This window comes from Paramisgurnus dabryanus, chromosome 7, assembly GCF_030506205.2.
Source record: "Paramisgurnus dabryanus chromosome 7, PD_genome_1.1, whole genome shotgun sequence".
Taxonomy (NCBI): Eukaryota; Metazoa; Chordata; class Actinopteri; order Cypriniformes; family Cobitidae; genus Paramisgurnus; species Paramisgurnus dabryanus.
In genome coordinates, this window is record NC_133343.1 from 5,253,508 (window position 1) to 5,274,873 (window position 21,366).

Here is a 21,366-nt window from a genome sequence, read left to right on the forward strand (position 1 = left end):
GCTAACTGTGACTTGAGACACAGCCAGGCTAAACAAAGACATTGAGTATGTTTACATGCACATGATAAGAGGAAAACTATCAAAAATCAGCTTATAACAAAAACACTTTTCAAGCTTTTTTATTTACTTCCATTTGTGACGTTTATCTTTTACAGGCGGAGACATGTGCACATAAACAAAACAATGGTTAAAGCGTTAACATGCAACATAAAAATCTGTGTAAAAGGCAAAAAATGTGCAGATCAGTTTTTGCCATTTATAGGCTTTACCCTATAAAAGAAAAATTATGTGTTTAAATGGCCTAACACATTGTCAGTTTATTAAATGTTTAGATGTAGACAGACTTACTAAGATTCAAAATATTTGGTTAACATGACCACTCGTGGTGGCCTTCATTCAAAGGATGGAGAAAACTGTCAGGCGCCAGTGCCAGCCAACAGGTGGACTAAACATCAAGCAGAATTCTGCACAATTCAGGTAAGCAGAATAAAATACACTGCAAATAAACATTATTAAAACAGACTTCCTATGACTCACGGCTTTCATCTTTCAGAATTAAGACCTTTCAGATCATCTCAGCAGGAAAGCCCCAACTTTCTCCAAAGCAGATGAGCAATCAAATGCTTGGTATGAACACAACCCTAACAATCAAGGTAAAAGAGCATTAAATATTATATGAAACATTTATATAGCACGAAGCTTACAGATAGTGTGAAAGATAATCTATGTGATCTGCCATTCATATCCTTCAAAGAACTTAACAGAACAACTGAACATGTATAATGCAATTTAATATGCAAGTTATTAATAATAATTGCTAATAATATTTAATAATATATGAAATTAATATTTATAAATGAATTCATTGTGTTTGTAATATTTATACATTAGCTGTTTAGGTGAGCAGATTATCCATCAGTGGATGCCATGCAAAAAAATAGCCTCAGAGTCTTAGGCTCTGTAGAAACTGTAACCTTCATGTTTCTGAACAAGTTTAACAGGACACACTAAACAGAAAACAACATAAATCAGTATTAAACACAAATTTCAGTCAGATTAATTAACGTTTTCATATTCAATCAATATAAAAAGAATAAACGCAATAAAAAACAATTTCATTGAGGTATATGTGTACATTTACATGCATCATTTAAGTAGGGAGTCGTTATGCATTTGAAAAAGCAACACTGGTCAAACATAATCATTACACATATTCTTTATTATCAACAAAATACCTGAAAAGGTTTGAAGAACAGCAAAATATAAACATATGCTTTAGTCATTTTCTGGAGCTGCGTGTGTAATGGTTCTTCGTCTGCAGCGGCCGCATTGAGTTTCTGAACGAGAGAGCCCTCTGGCTGTTGGGCAGTGGTTCTTAAACTTTTTTAAGCCGCTGTCAAATCAAGTACAAGTTTATTAACGTGATGTTTTATAGAATTTGGGTAAAACATCGCTATACTGTCAACGAGATTTTTTAAACACTGAAGTACTGAATGTGCCATAAAAAAACTGTATTCAATGTCACACGGCGTTGCGCAGCGCAGACTGTTCGGTGTATGACACCAAAGTACCGCGAGATTCGATAACGTTTAAAGAAGCTGTCTGCTCTCGCGGTAATTTGTTGTCACAAGAGACCTCATTATTATTGACTGCACCAAAATTCAGATTAATTCAGTGATATCACGCTCCTTATAGCATTGTATTTAGATTATTGTCTGTACAATGGCATTTGGTGACTTTCTAAAAAAATTGTTCACATAAAAACTACTACAATGCCCACTAAAACCCTGTACGCGAGCCCCTCATTTAAAATAAAAAAAAACAAGCAATCATATTCGGTGTCAAATAGGGTGTGTTTATGTAGAAAATAGGGTAAAATATTATTTTTTTTACTTGTAGGATCAACGCTGTAATTCTGTTTCGCTCCAATATGCATCAGAAATGCACCTGGTGCTGAATGTAATACCAGCACAGATCGCAGGGTGGCGTAAATTCACTACCAAGCACATAAGTGACTGACTGTAATTAAAATATCGTCCTGTGGTAGAAGTTGACAAAGAGAGCGTGCATCTCTCTTTGGACCATTCATAACATTTATTCGTCGAGATTTTGGTTTCAGATCAGCTAGAGACACGGATTCTTTGGACGGAAAGGGTAAGTGACCTTGAGAATTTTAAGATCGTGCTGTTTTGCTCACATGATGCTCAAAAATGTGTCTGGCTCATATCAGCTTGCCCCAGCAAACTTAACCAGTGGTGCGCGTGAAGAGCCCATGTGTTCCTGCAATAAAGCCTTAATTCTGTTAAATCAAGGTATCCTAATGTAGACAACCGTGAATGTTTGGGCATAGATTTTTAAATATATTTTTATTGTTATTTATTATTATTTTTAACGCAACAGTCACCCTCGAGTCGAGGATCAGGTTTTGTGATATGTGTTTGGTCTGCTTTCATTATAAATGCTTCAGATTCAGTCTATTAATATTTTTCTTTTAAATATCTCTGCTCTCCAAAGTTAAAAATGTAAATTATCTTCTTTATGGAAAATCAAACTAGTATCACATTCAATTTGTTTTGCTATACAACGTACAATGAAATAAGGATAAATGTAAACCACAATGCCATGCTTTGAGATGGACACTGTTTATGTTTATAGTGGCTGTGTTAAATAACATCTTCTCATGAAGGACACAGTAAAGAATGCTGCTCTTTTTGCAGTTCGTGTCGCGAAGTTTCCGCGCGCATTCCACTGAGCGTTGCCGAGGTAACAGTCATGACAGCGCGCGCTCGAGGAACTTTTGCACGTAATGTTTAACACATACCACACATTAGATCTTATACACACATTAAACTTGAACAACTGTAGAACAGTTGACACACTATGTGCTGCTATTCATATCGTTTTTTTATTATTGTTGTAGTGTTACTGCGCATATTACATAAGACTGTTGGTACACCTGCGTGATTACGCATGTAGTGTATGTACGCATTAAATGCCGTAAAAGCATAGGTGTCATTTACACTGGGGACGCTGGGGACATGTCCCCACCACTTTGTGAAATGGCTGATTTTGTCCCCACCACTTTTTGAAAGCATTTGGTTAAAATGTTCTGAAAATCAAGCAATACCTGTGCGACTTACACTGCAAAAATGACTTTCTAACTTAGAAATATCTAAAAATTCTTAAATCAAGATGCTTTTTCTTGATTAGCAAAATTACCTAAGAATAGTTTTTAGACAATTTAAGTGAATTTGTGATTAAAACAAGCAAAAATATCTGCCAATGGGGTGATAAGATTTCTTTTTTCTTAAACACTTAGGGCTCTATCTTACACCCGGCGCAATGCGCGACGCAAGTGTCTTTCGCTAGTTTCCACCCTAATTTTCACGTTTAGCGCCGCGTTGTTTAAATAGCAAATGCATTTGCGCCCCCTTTTGCCCCCATGGGCGTTCTGGTCTAAAAACGAGGTGTGTTCAGTTCAGGCACATTGTTGGCGCGTTGCTATTTTGAGGCAAATAAAAGAGATTACGCCATTGACCAACAAAAACCTGGTCTAAAGTCTAAATGGCGCAATATGTTTTATGTTATTTAAAGAGCGCATTAGTAAAATGCGCCTATAAACGGGAGGACAACGCAGGTTTGCTTATCACAAAGTACATGAATGCGCAGCAGCACAAAAATGCTTTCAAATATGAAAGATTAAAGGATTGAATGTAAAAGATTATTATTGAGTCTCTTGGACATAAATGAGGAGTAATTATGAGACGTTAAAGGCGCAAAGAGCTGCTTCACCTGCAGCCTGGTAAGTAAATAAATGCTTTGCTTTAAACAAATGCATCTGTTTTTAAATGTTTTTTTTATGCTACCTTACGGATTTATTGTATATGATGACTCTGTACCTGCGGATATGGTGAGATGAGAAACATTTTTAAGTAATGCTTAAAAAAACTCTTTGCTAAAAAAAACGCTGTCCAAAGTGCTGAAACGTGAGGAGAGCCGTTTGTAAATTCTTTATCTCCTGTTTGTTACAAATAAAGTATTTTTAGAGTACAAACCTTATCTTACATACTTGTAAATTATGTTTTGATGATATTGGATAGCCATACATTTAAAGCAATTAAAAGCCTGCTTTTTTACTTCCATGACTAAAAGAAAACGGGTTTTAAAAAATAAATATTTCAATACAAAAGAAAAACAACACAATTATTTAACATTAATCTTAAACTGGGGATCTTCTTCCTCCGCTTAGTTTTTCAGTTTACAAAGTAATAGGGATAAGACATAGCGCCAGCGCAACTTGCCTTTAAAGGGGATGAGAGCTGAGTCTCTCATTGGTTTACTGCACGTTACGCCCAAAATACTCCCATTACAATAGGACCAACCCTTTTCGACCATGCGCTCGGCGCACAAACCATTTTTCCTGTCGTTAAATTAGCAAAAGTGGATTCGGACACGCCCATTTAGACGTTGCGCTGTGCGCTTTAGACAATGCGCTTAGATCGTTAAAATAGTGCCCTACATCTTGATTTAAGAATTTTTAGATATTTCTACTGAAAACAAGACAATAATAATTAGTAAGAAAGTAATTTCTTTGCAGTGTACAGATTTTCAAGAAAAAATTCTAAGTATTTTGTTAATATCTAAAAATTCTTATATTAAGATAAATTAATTTTAGTTTTTAGACCAAAAATATCCAATTTAAGTGATTTTGAGCATAAAACAAACATAACAATTCAAGATTTTTTGCTTACCCCATTGGCAGATTTTTTGTTTGTTTAATGCACAAAATCACTTATATTTGATATTTTTGGTCTAAAAATTAGACTTATTCTCTTAGGTAATTTTGCTCATCAAGAAAAATCATCTTAATTTAAGAATTTTTTGATATTTCTACTGAAAACAAGAAAAAAATACTAAGATTTTTTTTTCTTGAAAATCATTTTTTGCCGTGTACGAGTGTATGTTGCGTTGTGTGCTTATAGTGTGTTTTCTTTTACATATGTAATGAATTTCATTGTTATCATTGACTTAATGTGCTGCTGTTTTCTACAGTATGGTGCTTTGGCACTGTTCAGTTAAGCTGGTGTTGCAGTTACATGTGCAGTCGACATTGTTGAGGGTTTTATGCTGAGTATTTTTGTGTTGTTGACTGGCCTACGCTATGCCCATGTTGATGCGCCGTTATTCAATATTTTTCCAGTCCTGCTGTAGTGTTTTTTATCTGATCTTTTGTCCCCACCACTTTTCAACACAAACTGACGCCCCTGGCCGTGACGTTTTAAGTTTTCAGTCATGACACATTTTGCAATACAAGATCTATATTTTTGCCTTTTTCTAGTTAACAGTAATTCTAGCTGTGAATAATATCAAAGAGTATAGAAGCCCAAGAGGCGAAACTCTGTTATGTTATGGGTAACAGTCTGTAGATGGCGCTGCGGAGCCACGGCCGCCATTATGGACTGAAAGCTGCTGAAATCGTTAGCGCGCCTCACAACTGTTCCACACTCTTCCATTCTATGTCAGTGCCTCTTCTCTCACAAAAAGAAAAAAATACAACAAAACTTCTCATACACAAATGCTCACACAATAGATGGTGGTGTCTGATTAATTACTGAGATCTTATGGCTCCATTTTAGTACTGTTTATAGTTCATGTGTGCACTTAGATTGCACATCTTTTTTGTACCTTTCCGCCTGTAATAGGACATTCACAGATTGTTTTTGTTCTTTCCATTGAAACGTTCACTGTGTGCACTTTCACTGAAGATGTTGAAAAAACTTGTTAATATTTTTGTGATATTCTATGTAAAAGATTAACTCTTAAGAAATGTTCATTTATAATTGTATTTATTTATTTATTTATTTTTCCAAATCATATATATGGCTCTATAATATCCAGAGCCGCTATAGTATTTCTATAGTAGTCTTATCGTACTTTTAAAGTAATATTTTGTCCCAAAATACTATTTTCCTAAGGATAATTGGGCCATGCATAACCACGTTGTTTTCGTATTTAGATATGACGACCAGAAAAAAAATAAGTTATGCCAAGTTTTTGTTATATTAAGTTGGTTCAGTGCCATTGACTCTCATTATTTTTCGGCATTTTCCTTCAGTTTTCAGTCCATAATGGCGGCCGCGCCGTCACGTCATGGGGGCAACTGTTGCTATGGAGCGTTCTATTGAGTTTCGCCTCTTGGGCTTCTATACTCTTTGATAATATGATGCTAAGTTTTCGAATGTGCAATTGAGAAATTTATCATTTTGAGTTTAACCCACGAAATTTCTGTAAACACCGCCATCACACATAAGCTATGCACGGACACACAAACAAACACACACACACCTGACATGTAACACACCAAGTGCACTCACACTTTTTGTATGAAACGCACAAATAAGATAGACTATAAACAACATGTGACAATTGTTTGCTTTTATAGATGATATATAAAGTTTTTTTAAATGCTGGAGAGCAAACAGGTGGAGAAAGAGTTAGAGAGACTGAAGGTGTCAGAGACAGGTAAGAGATGATGAATAAAGTGATTGTAGCAGTTTCATAGTCATGATAAAGGTTATTAGCCCCTAAAATAAACATCATTCCATTATTTACTCACCCTTATGTTGTTTTAAAACATAACAGCTTTTAATTTTCTGATCAGGAACTCAAGGGGTCATGTATGATTTATTACAGTTTATGAATCAGGTTATGCATGCTACAAGCATGCATGATAGATACATCTGGAAAGTAAAACTGATGTATAATGTATAACTAAAAGTACAGTCTGACTCGTATAAATATAAATTCTGATATAAAATGTTAGTATTCATTAAACTTTAAATATACATATAGTATACATAAACTTTAATTCAAGATACACAATAATAAATAATAGTGATAAATAACTTTTATACCTTTAAATCTTTACAGGTTTTTTGTTATTAGGTTAAATAAAAAATCATAAGGGCTTGGAACTATAAAGAAGAGTAATGTATGTAGCCTACATGAATTTATTAATATAATAATAATACTCAATGAATTTGCGAAAAGGCATCACAATGCTCTCTTCACATCATCACTGAGGGCTAAGCCCCCCTAAGAATGAAATCCTAGAACCGCCCCTGGACAACACATTTATAAATTTACAAACCTTCCACCAGTGGTGGCTGGTGACTTCTTTTCCAAGGGGTGTGAATTTAAAATATATTTTCGGATTGTCATGTGTGTGGCTCATCATTTCAAAATATGTGCCTGCTGCACACGCATCGAAAAGGTTTATGATAAAAGAGACGCTCACGTTCACAAAATACTTGCAAGACTTAAGAGTAAACTCTGATTACACATGAGATTAAGCTAATGCGAGCGTCACCTTTATTATAAACCCTTTAGACGCGTCTGCAGCAGGCACTTATTTTGACAAAACGCATGATGGACATGGTTAACATGACGCGCCAAATACATGTCGTGACAAGTTTCGCACCGTGCGCCATCGAAAAATAAGTTACTGGCTGCCCACCATAGCCTCTTTGTATATTGAAAATGGCAGAAAATATGCAGTAATGTTTCTGGATGTAATGAAGAGTGTGAACAATTTACATTGATATCTGGGTCATCTAAACCTTATATTACCAATACACTGCGGTGAAGTAAACAAACATATGTGTTCGTATTGGCCTTTTTGTGATTGCTTGCAGCTTGAATTTGGAAGCAGGGAGCTATGCATTCAGAAACAGATTTTTAGCCGTAGTCCTGATGTTTTATTGAAGCGTGCATGCTTTTACTATGTGAAAATGCTTTTTTGTGGTCTGGTTGGTTTAGGAACTGGTTTACAATGGGTTTGAGAACTTCGGCTTCATTTACATTCCTGTAGTGAGAAGTAGAGTATGTATAAGAACAAATGGTTCCTTTTAGTGGCAAGAGTTTATTTAATGTAAATTTAATGTTAATGTATGAAACAAACGAAAGAAAGAAACATTTTTTCATTAAGGAATCTAAGGCCTAAATGAATAGTTTTCGTAGAGTCAATCTTTAGAAACCACCTTATTATTTGTGCATGTGAGTAAATGGTAGTTTAGCTTCATAAAATCTAAAGGTGGGGTGCATGATTTTTCAAAAACACTTTGGAAAAGGGAGTCGGGCCAAGTACCAAAACACACTTGTACTCAATCAGCAGTAAGGTGCATGTCCACTACTGAACAGCGGAAATGACCACAGGATTTTACACCAGCACCTGGATGGACATTCAGATGACAAGGATAAAACTCTGCAGTCACAACTACTGTTCACAGACACAGCTCAGGCTGAGCCCTGCCCACAGAACTCGCTACAGCTGGATTGTGAATCAACACCCAAGGACGTTTCTGTTGATAATGACCAGAGGAATGATAACACTCCCTCCCAGCCTTCAGGAACACCAGAATCACAGCTGATGTCGTCACACTCTCTCTCCCTCTCTCCAACATCACCACTTCTGGGCTTTTCAGAGAAAATGGAGAAACTGGTATCTGCTGGAACAAAGCTCTCCCACTCTATTGCTGCGAGTCCCCAAATATCAACCAAGAAACGGCGGGCTCCTCAACCACCAAAGCCTTCGGGCCCAGCCCGCCCTCCCCCTCCATCTCAGAGAGCACTCCGACCTCTGCCTCAACGTCAGGGATCACACCAGCCCTCATCTGCAAACAGCACTGGTAACTGATGTGTGTTGGGTTCCCGCTACGTCAGCAGTAACAATCATAAATATTTTAAGAACAAGCGGGCGCCCGATGTCCCTTTAGCTTTCCCTATCTCTGTCCTGACATGTGATAGAAAGATGAAGGCCGTCTCCAGCCGCACAGCAATTCTATCTAATCTACTGCCTATTATACGTCATTCTGAGATTGATACAGTTCCAAAACCAGTTACTGTTAAGTTAGCACTTCTGAACATCCGTTCACTAAAGAACAAATCTTTTTTAGTTAATGATCTTATCACCACTAACAACCTGGACTTTATGTTTCTTAATGAAACTTGGTTAGATGACAGCTGCAGTGCTACAGTCCTCAATGAATCAGCCCCACCCAACTTTACCTTTATAAATGTCTGTAGAGCTGTTAGAAGGGGTGGAGGAATAGCTGCTTTATTCAAAGATGCCTTTCAATGCAAGCAAGTGTTACTTGGTGATTACCAGTCTTTTGAATATTTGTGTATTGCTCTAAAAGGTACACCACGCATTCTGTTTACAATTATTTATAGACCTCCCAAATACACCTCAGCATTTGTTGATGAATTCACAGAACTTTTGTCAACAATTTCCTCTGAATTTGATTATTTTGTTATTGCTGGAGATTTCAATATTCATATAGACAATTCAGAAAACAATACTGCGATTGAACTGTTAAATGTTTTAAACACTTTTGATCTGACCCAGCACGTGCAAGGTCCTACACACAATCGGGGACACACTCTTGATCTGCTCATTAGCAAGGGTCTAAACATTTCATCCACTGTAATCAAGGATGAAGCGCTATCTGACCATTTCTGTGTTTACTTTGATTTATTGATCTGTCCTGCCACTGATGCTAGATCTGTCTATATCAAAAAAAGGTTCATAAATGAGAACACCAGTGAGGTATTTATGAATGCTATGTCAATGTTGCCAAACATATCCGCAGACTCTGTTGATGTTCTCCTTGAAAACTTTAACATAAAAGTTAAAGATGCTATTGATGATATAGCTCCAGTAAAGGTCAGGATGATCACTGGCAGACGTAAAGCACCCTGGAGAAACACAACAGCAGTACAGCACATGAAAAGAACATGCAGAAAAGCTGAACGTATGTGGCGGAAAACAAAACTTGAAGTACATTATAGCATCTATAAGGACAGTCTTCGTGCTTTCAATGTAGAACTAGGCACAGCTAGACAGACCTTCTTCTCCAATATTATAAATAACAACATAAACCACACTCGCACTCTTTTTGCTACTGTAGAGAGAATAACAAACCCCACAAATCAAGTTCCCAGTGAAATGCTCTCAGACAACAAATGCAATGAGTTGGCAACCTTTTTCTCTAAGATGATCAGTAATATCAGAATGGCGATCAATACAGCCTCAAATTGTACTGTGGTCAGTCAGATATCATTGCAACAACCTCAGAAATTAGTCATTCTCTCAGAATTTGACATAATTGATATAAAAACCTTGGAAGAAACAGTACAACATCTTAAAGCATCAACTTGCAGCCTTGACACTCTCCCCACATCTTTTCTCAAAAAGGTGCTTAACTGCTTAGAAACTGACCTCTTAAAAATAGTAAACACCTCTCTGATCACAGGCACTTTTCCAGAGTCATTAAAAACAGCAGTTGTAAAGCCTCTCCTAAAAAAGAGTAACCTAGACAAAACCATACTTAGCAACTACAGACCTATCTCAAATCTTCCGTTTATAAGCAAGATCGTTGAAAAGGTTGTTTTCAATCAGCTGAACAAATTCTTAAACTCAAATGGCTATCTGGACAACTTTCAATCTGGTTTCCGTCAGCATCACAGCACAGAGACAGTGCTCATAAAGATAATAAATGATATTCGCTTAAACTCTGATTCAGGTAAAATATCAGTGCTGGTGCTACTAGATCTTAGTGCTGCCTTTGACACAGTAGATCACACCATACTCTTACATAGACTGGAAAACTGGGTAGGGCTCTCTGGGATGGTTCTCAAATGGTTTAAAACATACCTACAAGGAAGAGGTTACTATGTGAACATAGGTAACCATAAATCTGAGTGGACATCCATGACATGTGGAGTCCCACAGGGTTCAATTCTTGCACCCCTTCTGTTTAATTTGTATATGCTCCCACTTGGTCAAATAATGAAAAAGAACCAAATTGCTTACCACAGCTATGCAGATGACACCCAGATATACTTAGCCCTGTCACCCAATGACTACAGCCCCATTGACTCTCTATGTAAATGCACTGAGGAAATTAACTGTTGGATGCGTCAAAACTTCCTCCAGTTAAACAAAGACAAAACCGAAGTCATTGTATTTGGAAATAAAGATGAAACTCTCAAAGTTAACACATACCTTGACTCTAGGGGTCTAAAGACACAAAATAAAGTCAGAAATCTTGGTGTAATTTTAGAGTCTGACCTTAATTTCAGTAGTCACGTGAAAGCGATAAGCAAATCAGCTTACTACCATCTCAGAAATATTGCCAGAATTAGATGTTTTGTCTCAAGACAGGACTTAGAGAAACTTGTTCATGCTTTCATCACCAGCAGGGTGGATTACTGCAATGGACTCCTTACTGGGATCCCCAAAAAGACCATTAGACAGCTGCAGCTCATACAGAACGCTGCTGCCAGAATTCTGACCAGAACCAAAAAATCTGAGCACATCACTCCAGTCCTCAGGTCCTTACACTGGCTTCCTGTTACATTTAGAATAGACTTTAAAGTATTGTTACTCGTTTATAAATCACTTCATGGCTTAGGACCCAAATACATGACAGATATGCTAACTGAATATAAACCTAACAGATTACTCAGATCATTAGGATTAGGTCAGTTAGAAATACCAAGGGTTCACTCAAAACAAGGTGCGTCAGCATTTAGCTTTTATGCCACCTCTAGCTGGAATCAACTTCCAGAAGAGATCAGATGTGCTTCAACAGTAAACACTTTTAAATCTAGATTAAAAACACATCTGTTTAACTCTGCATTTACTGAATGAGCACTGTGCTGCTTCACACTGACTGCACCTTTAACTCAAGTCACTTTTACTCCTGTTTTATTCTTTTTAACATTTTAAACTGTTTTATTAAAATCACATTTATTTTCTTTAATTGTTATTTTAAATTCTCATGTAACTTTGTCTTTATTGTGATCTTATCGTGTAAATCTTATTTTTACAATTTCTTTTTCTTTTTTATATATTGTTTTCTCATTTCTGTGTAAAGCACTTTGAATGACCTCTGTGTATGAAATGTGCTATACAAATAAACTTGCCTTGCCTTGCCTTGCCTACTAAACGACATTGTTGCTTGGGTTGCGTATATGTGGGGCGGGTATATTAAAAAAAGGTTTAGGTCTATTGGAGGATTTCAAATATCAACATTGGCTTTCAGAGATCATGCACCCCGCCTTTAAGGCAAACATGGACAGTGGTATTTAAAAGTCTGACACCACCCATTTAAATTCATATTACGTTTGGCATTAAACATTTGGTTAAAACCATAACAATAAAAAAATGAAGTAACGCTTTCTAACATTTTTACGTCCTCTTGCTTTAATGACAGCATGCACGTGAGATGGCATGTATGTGCAAAACATCATAGTGGCGATCCGTGTATGAAATGAGAAAGCTTCAGTGTATATACCCTACCCCAAATATAACACATGATCATTGATTTGTATATAGATGCCAAAGTTTTTATATTTCTTTTTCATTTTACATTTTGCACATTTGACGTATTTACTTTTTAACCCTAAAATGTTTATTTTTCACAAGTATAGTCAATGTGCCCTCAAACTTTTGGACCCCAGTGTATGTATTTATCGTTTTCACATTTTTTTTGTAAGAAGAGAGAAACCACGCTTTTATGCTCCCTCTATATGTGCATTATTAAGTCACACGTGTCTTTGTGAGTCTGCAGCTGTTTCACACACGCTTTAGTTTCACTTTCTATAGTACCCAAAGACACCGTCATCAGTGTAAAAAACCGAACAATGCACCATTGACATTGTGATTCACCATCTGAAAGGTCTAACTGGGCAACTGCTTCTTTCATAAAAGTTTTTTTCTGATCAGTTTAATACAGAGAAATTATGGTAACCGAGACTTATTTTAAAAAATCCATAAAGTTATTTTAAAGGTGACAGCTTGTGCAATAAGTGCATTATATCTCTTATTTCAAAACTTTTTAACAGTCCGACCCATGTTGTGAAACCACCCTCATCTGACCACAGACTCCTAATATATTTCCAAAAAAGTAACTATTTAAGATCTACTTAAGATCATCTCGCATTTTATTTGTTTTGCGTGTGAACATTAGCTTTTGGTTTTTTCAATGCTCTATATTGTGTGCTTTAGATAACATCTGTTTATAAATTTATGTCAGTGCGTAATTGTTTGAAGGATTGCGACATGAGGAAATGATTGTGGTCTGTAGAGTTTAAACAGAAGCTCGTGAGATCGTTCATCCATAACACCCCACTAAACACACACCCATACCCATACATAACAATCAGCAAAGCAGAACTGTCTGCAAATAGCACAAAATAATCTGAGAAATTCAGTGCTTGCATATACTGATGCTGACTTGAAAACTGATTTCTGATTAATTTTCCTAAAGGTTTTGCAGAAGAAGAACAATGGCAATGAACGCAGCATCACAGCCCGGCCAAATGGACCGCAACAGTAGCTACCTTCAGGTAAGCTGGTGCGTGTTTTAGTCATATTTTCTCAGATTTTCAGATGGTGTAAATCAGACCAAATCAAGGCTAGGTGATCATAAATTAGTACAAAAATAGCAATGGATTTATAGTATTGCTCTGAAACCAGAAAGATGATATATATACAGAGGTAGACAGTGATCGGGGCTCATGTGAAACTGCAGATTTGCATAAAATACTGTCTGTTTAGATGCTTTTGTCTGGTTGGTTTAATGATGGGAGTATAGATGTGTCCTCCTGCTTATAATATCCCACAATACTGTGTGAGTGTGTGGTCCAGCGATTGGTTAGGGCTGGGTATCGATTCAGATTTTCCAGATCGATTCGATTTCGATTCACAAGCTATCGATTCGATTCCGATTCTCGATTAAATTTTCGATTCCGGTTCTCAGGTAGGTTTTTATACTCGATTCTCAATTCAACTCAATGAATATAGATTTAATACACATACTATATTAATAAAAAAGAACAGTGAACAGCAGTTTACAAGTGGGTAATTAATAAAAAGAAATTAAAAGCCACAACACGTCTTGCTTGCGAAATCTAAAATGCTTCCATTCCTCCGTTCAATGTTTGCGGAAATAAATATGAAAAAAAAAAATCGATTTTGCTCTTTGAGAATCGATTTTTAATCGACCACGTTTTAAAAAAACGATTAATCGAAAAATCGATTTTTTTTACCCAGCCCTACGATTGGTGAAACGGATAAAAATGGTGTCTGGTGGAGTGGTTAAAGGGATAGTTCACCCGAAAACATTCACTTCCGTAGAATTCTTTTTTCATACTATGGAAGTGAATGGGGCTAAGGATCGGTTTGGTTACAAACATTCCTCAAAATATCTTCTTTCCTGTTCATTAGAAAAAAATATTTTATACAGGTTTGTAACAAACAACATGTGAGTGAGAAAATATTGATAGATTTTTTTATTTTTGGGTGAACTATCCCTTCAAAGAATTGAATATTACACACATTTATTTTATCAGTATGAGTGTTCCTGAGATCGAACCCAGGATTTACATTTAGGCATTTAGCAGATGCTTTATCCAAAGCGACTTACAAAAGCCTGGAAAACAGCAGTGTTTTTTAAATATAAAATAAAATTATAACTAAAGCTCATTTGTGACCAGGGACCACAAACCGTTAAGGCCTTTTTTATTGAGATTTATATATTTGAACTCTGAACATTACATATTTGGAAAATATTTGGAACTGTTTGAAAATCTGGAATCTGATGATGCAAAAAAAAATCTAAATAGTGAGAAAATCACCTTTAAAGTTGTCCATATTAAGTTTTTAGCAACACATTATACTAGTGATAAATAATGTTGTATATATTTACGATAGGATAAATGTACACAAAATATCTTTATGGAACATGATATTGACTTTATATTCTTCTGATTTTTGGCGATCATTTTAACCCATACAATGTATTGTTGGCTTTTGCTACAAATATGCCCATGATAATTATGACTGGTTTTGTGGTCCAGGGTCACATTTGTTTGTGATAATCAGATGGTGATAGTTAAAATGCCTTTCTGCCGCCATTTATCTTACAAAATATCTTTATACTAAAATGCTATCTATGAGGTCATTGACTGCTTTTGGTTTCAGTCACAGTTGACATGTCATAGGAAATCACACCTGAATTGTGGACAACACATTAAATAGAAGTTTTAAACTTGCAACAGGATCATTGCTACATTCGTGTAAACATTTCCAGTGATGTCACATGTTATGGGGTTTATAAACGCTACTTTTATAGTTTATGCTGCATGTGTAAGTGTTGCAAACAAATTTTTTTTTTTGACACTTTTGTTACCATTTTAATAAGTGCAACACATGCATATGAAGCCTTAAATTATCATTAATTTGCTAATTTGCTTCTGCATGCTCATACAGAGCATTTTCTGGATTTTTTTATTGGCCGTCTGGGTTCTTGTTAAAATCACTGTGTGTGTGTGTGTGTGTGTGTGTGTGTGTGTGTGTGTTGCCCAGACAGATCCATTCAAGTGTTCCATAATGTATGTGTTCTCTCTCTCTCTCTCTCTCTCTCTCTCTCTCTCTCTCTCTCTCTCTCTCTCCTTAATTATTCTTTCTTCCCTCTTCTTCCTGCATTTATTTCATCATTCAATCTAAACAGTTGTGCACTTTGTTCCTTTCTAGTCCTCCAAGTTTATCTTACCTTAGATTTACATTTTATTTTGTGATTCTATAAAAAATGTCACTCTCTAACACAAATAATTTATCCAGGATGTTGTCTGTTTATGTCTGTTTTGTTATCGTATCTAATGGCCTGCAATTTAGTTCAAACCAGTCCGCAATTGCAGGCAAACATTTTAAGCCCAGGAAGTGATTCAAAACATTGACATGGGTTCAAGATGGTTACGTTCCATTGGTTTGAAAGTGGTTGTGGTTGAGTGCCACTAACAGACTGCCAGGCAGGGTTTGTTACAATCATTTGTCTATTAGCCTGACACACAAGTGTACTATGCAGCAATGTCAGATAATATTGTATTATTGTTTGGAAACCCTTCATAGCTACTGTACACACTGGCAGCCACACAGCATGTCATGCAAATTAGGTAAACAAGCTTCAGCTGGTTTAAAATGCTGCTGCTAGAGTGCTAACTCGATCTAAGAGGAATACCACATAAGCCCAATTTTGGCGTCTTTACACTGGTTAACAGTTAAATATCACATAAATTTCAAAATATGGCTAATTACCTATAAATAGCCTAACACCTTCGTATCTTCGAGAACTACTATCAGAATACAATCCATCGCGTACGTTGCGGTCGCAAAATTCTGGTCACAAAAATATCAAAAGTGTTTAAAGATGGTAGACCTTTTTCCCACTTAGCCCCTGAGCTCTGGAATGATTTACCAAATAATGTTCCAGAATCAGATACAGTTGATCAATTTAAGTCTAAACTAAAGACATATCTCTTTAACAAAGCAGTCACATAATTCCTCTGGGCAATATACTTATGCCGCAATAGTTAGCCTGTCCAGAACTGAGCAGATATTCAACCACAAAATGTTAAAGGAATAGTCTACTCATTTTCATTATTAAAATATGTTATTACCTTAACTAAGAAGAGTTGATACATCCCTCTATAATCTTAGTGCGTGCACGTAAGCGCTGGGGCGCGCTGCGACACTTCGATAGCATTTAGCTTAGCCCCATTCATTCAATGGTACCACTCAGAGATAAAGTTAGAAGTGACCAAACCCATCAACGTTTTTCCTATTTAAGACAAGTAGTTAAACGAGCAAGTTTGGTGGTACAAAATAAAACGTAGCGCTTTTCTAAGCGGATTTAAAAGAGGAACTATATTGTATGTCGGAACAGCACTTTTGGGAGTACTTCGACTCTGCGCAGTAACACCCTCCCTATCCCATTATGAGAGGGAGAAGGGGAGCGGATTTTTCAGGCGAGTTGAAGTACTCCCAAAAGTGCTGTTCCGCCATACAATATAGTTCCTCTATTAAATCCGCTTAGAAAAGCGCTACGTTTTATTTTGTACCACCAAACTTGCTCGTATAACTACTCGTCTTAGGAAAAACGTTGATGTGTTTGGTCACTTCTAACTTTATCTCTGAGTGGTACCATTGAATGAATGGGGCTAAGCTAAATGCTATCGAAGTGTCGCAGCGCGCCCCAGCGCTTACGTGCACGCACTAAGATGATAGAGGGATGTATCAACTCTTCTTAGTTAAGGAAATAACATATTTTAATATTGAAAATGAGTAGACTATTCCTTTAAATGTTTTAATTCCCATAACATTGTATAAAATAGTATCTATTATATATTTCCTATAGAATCAGCTGTCTGGCTCTCTTTTAAGGTTTTTTTCATCCTAGGACTTTTTCCTCCTGATTAAAATTTATTAAAAAAATATTTATTAACATTAATAATTTATTTATAATTTTTTGTCATATCACGAACCCCTTGCAATTTCCTGCGAGCCACTAGGTGCTCACAAAACTCTGGCATACAGTATTTGAAAATACAGGAAGTCAATATTTACATTTAATTCATAAAAAATGTGTAATAATAAAGCAAATAATCATGTTATTGTATGGGACAGGATGTGTTGTGTTGTGTTGCAATGCTAAGTCCCGTTTCCTGTCATAGATTAAAAATACAGGAAAGTGGCTAACTTGCTTCCTGTTTATGGGTGTATATCAGAGGCGCTTGACCTTGTAACGTTTGCATACAAACCTCTTTTTTCATCTTTTCTTTTGTCTTTTTCTTGCAGTTTCTTAGACTATATGTTATATATTAGCAAAAACATAAATACGAGATTTTGTGTTTCTCCATGTGCAGCTGGTGGATGCTTTTGCATGGTCACTGGGATCACTGGAGCAGCAAATGGTTGATGCGCAAGAAACAGATGATGATCCAGTCAAAGATACAGATCCCTCTTTACTCATAGAGTAAGTACACAATTCTGTATATTGTTTACATTAAGACCATAATTATGCTTAAAGGCCTTACTCTTATTATACATAATACTAATATTTAAAATCATTGCAGATAAGTGTGAAATAAACATTAGGAGGGTTTGTCTCATTTCCACTTCCAAGGCTATTTTTACAGCACACAATGAATCTGCAATAAAATACAATACAGCTACAATGGATTGAGTCTGGGCCATACATATGTACAAATAATTAAAACCACAACCTTTATACAACCATTAGCAATTAAAGAAAACAAGAATCAGGTCAAAGTGTCTGAATAATTTTGGGTCCCAAATTTGTACTGGTAGTCCACTTTTTGAAAAGTTTTTGGGTATAATATGTCCCAGTTTATTTTATCTTATTGACTATAGTGTCCTGCACCCACTTGTAAAAGAATATCAAAAATTGTATCTGGTGTCTGAATAGTTCTTGGTTTGACTGTAATATTATACAGTGACCAGCAGAGGGCATCATTGCTCAGTGAATTAATGTGAGCTTGCTGTTTATATCATTAAAGGACATGAAATAAAAATCTATAAACTAGGGCTGCAAAATATATTGCATTGCAATGCACGCATCTTCAATAATCACATTCAGAGCATAACACTTTTTTGGATGCCTTTGCCAGTGGTTTGAAATGGCAGAGAGAAATCACAAATCAAGTGAAGTCATCCAGTATTTATCCTATCGTAATATACATTGCAAAAAAGTCATTGCCATGTTAATATCGACCAACATCGTGCATGTCTACTATGAACACTGCACTCATCTGTTTGTCTCTCTGTAGGATAGAGGGAGCGATGACCGGTGTGTGTCTCCAGTATCCTGCGGCTTATGGTGATGGTGTGGGTACGAGTCTGAGTGTGTTGGATAAACTGATACACACACACCCGTTCTGGCTTCTGCTTTCTATCGACCAGCACGAGGTCACTGACATCCTACTAAAGCAACCAGCTGGGGTAAAACTAGAAGGCTGCTCTTTATCTCTACATAAAAATAAATATAAACAATAGATTTTTTAAAAAGATCAAAAATACGTTATATAAAATAACCTATGGTTATTAATCAGAAATTATGACCCAGTGTGTGAAAACCCAGCTAAAATCATTTTTTTCTACAAAAAAAAAACATTTTCTCTTTACTTCACATTACACTTATCTCATTATTCGATTATGAGACTTTAGTCTGGATTTCACAGGGTAAAATAAAGAAATTGAATGCATTACTGCAAAAAAGTGACACTTAAAACTTTAAAAAATCAAACCAATGTTAGTGGAGCATTTCCATTGTTAATCTACTGCTTGGTTTGATGTTTTGTAATCTATGCTATAAAAAATGAATTTACTAAAAAATTAAGGTTCCAAAAATGTTCTTCCTGTTCAGGTATTTCTGGTGTGGAGGTCACCTGTCCTTCAGAAGAAAGTCTTATCTTTCCACATGGATGGAACGTCAGACTCCATCATTCATGTCCCTGTCAAGGAGAGCCAGTACAGTATGTTGTTATCATACCAAGAAATAAGCAAATGATAAACCACACACTATGCACTTAAGGGTGCATTGTGTCATTTTTAGAAGGATGCCCTGACAACATGTGGATGACTGAATTTTCATTTTTGGTTGAACTATCCCTTTAAAGGCGTTCTAAGCGAATCTGCGAGACGTTAGTTTTTGTTGACGTTTGAATTGTTTTCAAACAGACGGAGCGTAGCTAACTCCTCCCCCTCCCTTCCGTGCTTTCATGAACGCGCCCAACCCCTACCCCCAAATCCTTCTTGTCGTTTATTGGTTGAAACACTTTGTTATGTTTCTGTTCGTAGGTTTGGCCACTATGTTGTTATTGCCGTTTGTGAAGCCGGGGCTGTCTACAGAGATCGCGTTTTTTTACAGTTTGATCTAAAACGCGTCAATTCGCTTAGAGCACCTTTAACTCGTTCCCTGAAAACAGGACATTTACTAAGTGTACTTAAAAAAGTGTGTATTAGTGCACTTTTTTTTATCTGGGATAGCATTTTTTAACTCTAAACACCCCACCCTGGACCTCACAAATTTTCAAACCCTGCCATGATCACACCTCAGATAACAAGATAACAGATAACACTAACATTTGACCTCGACTGGGAAACCGCTTTCGGTTAGTTTTTCAATATTTTACTATGTTCTTACCCCAACTTAGACAAATGAATACATACCTCTCTTTTTTCAATGCGTGCACTTAATCTTTGTACAGCGGGTCGTGAATGTGTTAGCATTTAGCCTAGCCCCATTCATTCCTTAAGATCCAAACACGGATGAATTTAGACGCCACCAAACACTTCCATGTTGTCCCTATTTAAAGACTTTTACAAGTGTAGTTATATGAGTTAGTATTGTGGCACAAAATCAAACGTGGCGATTTTTTTAAGCAAATAAAAATTGAGAACTATATTGTATGGCGGAAGAGCACTTAGTTTGCAGCACTTCAACCTCGGGCGCAGTAATATTGATGGAAGTTCGAGCAAGAGGGGAAGTAGTCAGGAGTGATGATGTTACTGTGCCGGAGGTCGAAGAGCTGCATCCCTGTTTGGATCCTAAGGAATGAATGGGGCTAGGCTAAATGCTAACACATTCACGACATGCTGTACAAAGATTAAGTGCACGCAGTGAAAAAAGATAGGCATGTATTAATTAGTCTAAGTTGAGGTAAGAACATAGTAAAATATTGAAAAACGGTGGTGTTTTCCTTTAAGAACATCTACGTTTATACAACTGTGCTATTTTGAGACACTATTTATTTCGATAAACTTAAAAATCTATTTAAGTATTACTGGTATTTAGTATTGGCTTTTATGTGCACTGAAGTACTGCTAAAATACTATTAAGTATTTGTATATTCGTAGCATAACTTTACATAACTTACAAATGTACTTGCTAGTATTTAAGTGCAGTTTTAATACTGTCAAGTATACTTCATTTTACCTGAGATCTAATGAATTCTGTCTTAAGCTTTTTACCATTTTACACTTTGGGTATACACTTTGTCTGTTTGTTTTGGAGGATGGACTGTTGACTAAGGGTGGATTATTTATTTCATATTGTAATAAGCAAGTTTAGCTTTACAGTTTTACACTTGGGGTGTTAACATATTTGGCATGTTTAATTTAAACCCAATTGTTTTACATCTTTGTACCAGAGTTATTTTCTGTTTTTGATACTGTTATTTGATAAATGTCAGCTTAAGTGCTAGTCACCCGGTGTTGCCAGATATTAGTACGAAAAACAAACAAAGAAATTGCTTACAAAGAACAAAGTTCAATCCTTGTCTTTCAAAAATAAATCAGAAACTGCACATAATCATTGCTTTAAAAATATCCCGAAGTGTCTAATTAATTGCTAAAACACTACGTCTAAAGAGGATTTTTTTTAATGTGATCTGGCAACACTGCGAGCTCTGCAGCAGTCACCCCTTTGCGGCCCATAAGTC

At 36.2% G+C, this 21,366-nt stretch overlaps 1 protein-coding gene across 1 annotated transcript in view; it reads left to right on the forward strand.

Moving 5' to 3' along the window:
• The first annotated feature begins 1,853 nt into the window (after positions 1-1,853).
• LOC135741621 (ras and Rab interactor 2-like) overlaps positions 1,854-21,366 on the forward strand; it is a 35,808-nt gene continuing 16,295 nt past the window's right edge. Inside the window, exons 1-5 of the mRNA XM_065260330.2 lie at positions 1,854-2,154; positions 13,335-13,413; positions 17,770-17,879; positions 18,694-18,865; positions 19,290-19,398. Of these exons, the coding sequence (XP_065116402.2) occupies positions 13,354-13,413; positions 17,770-17,879; positions 18,694-18,865; positions 19,290-19,398 (451 nt within the window). The 5' untranslated portion in view covers positions 1,854-2,154; positions 13,335-13,353. The remainder of the gene's footprint in view (positions 2,155-13,334; positions 13,414-17,769; positions 17,880-18,693; positions 18,866-19,289; positions 19,399-21,366) is intronic.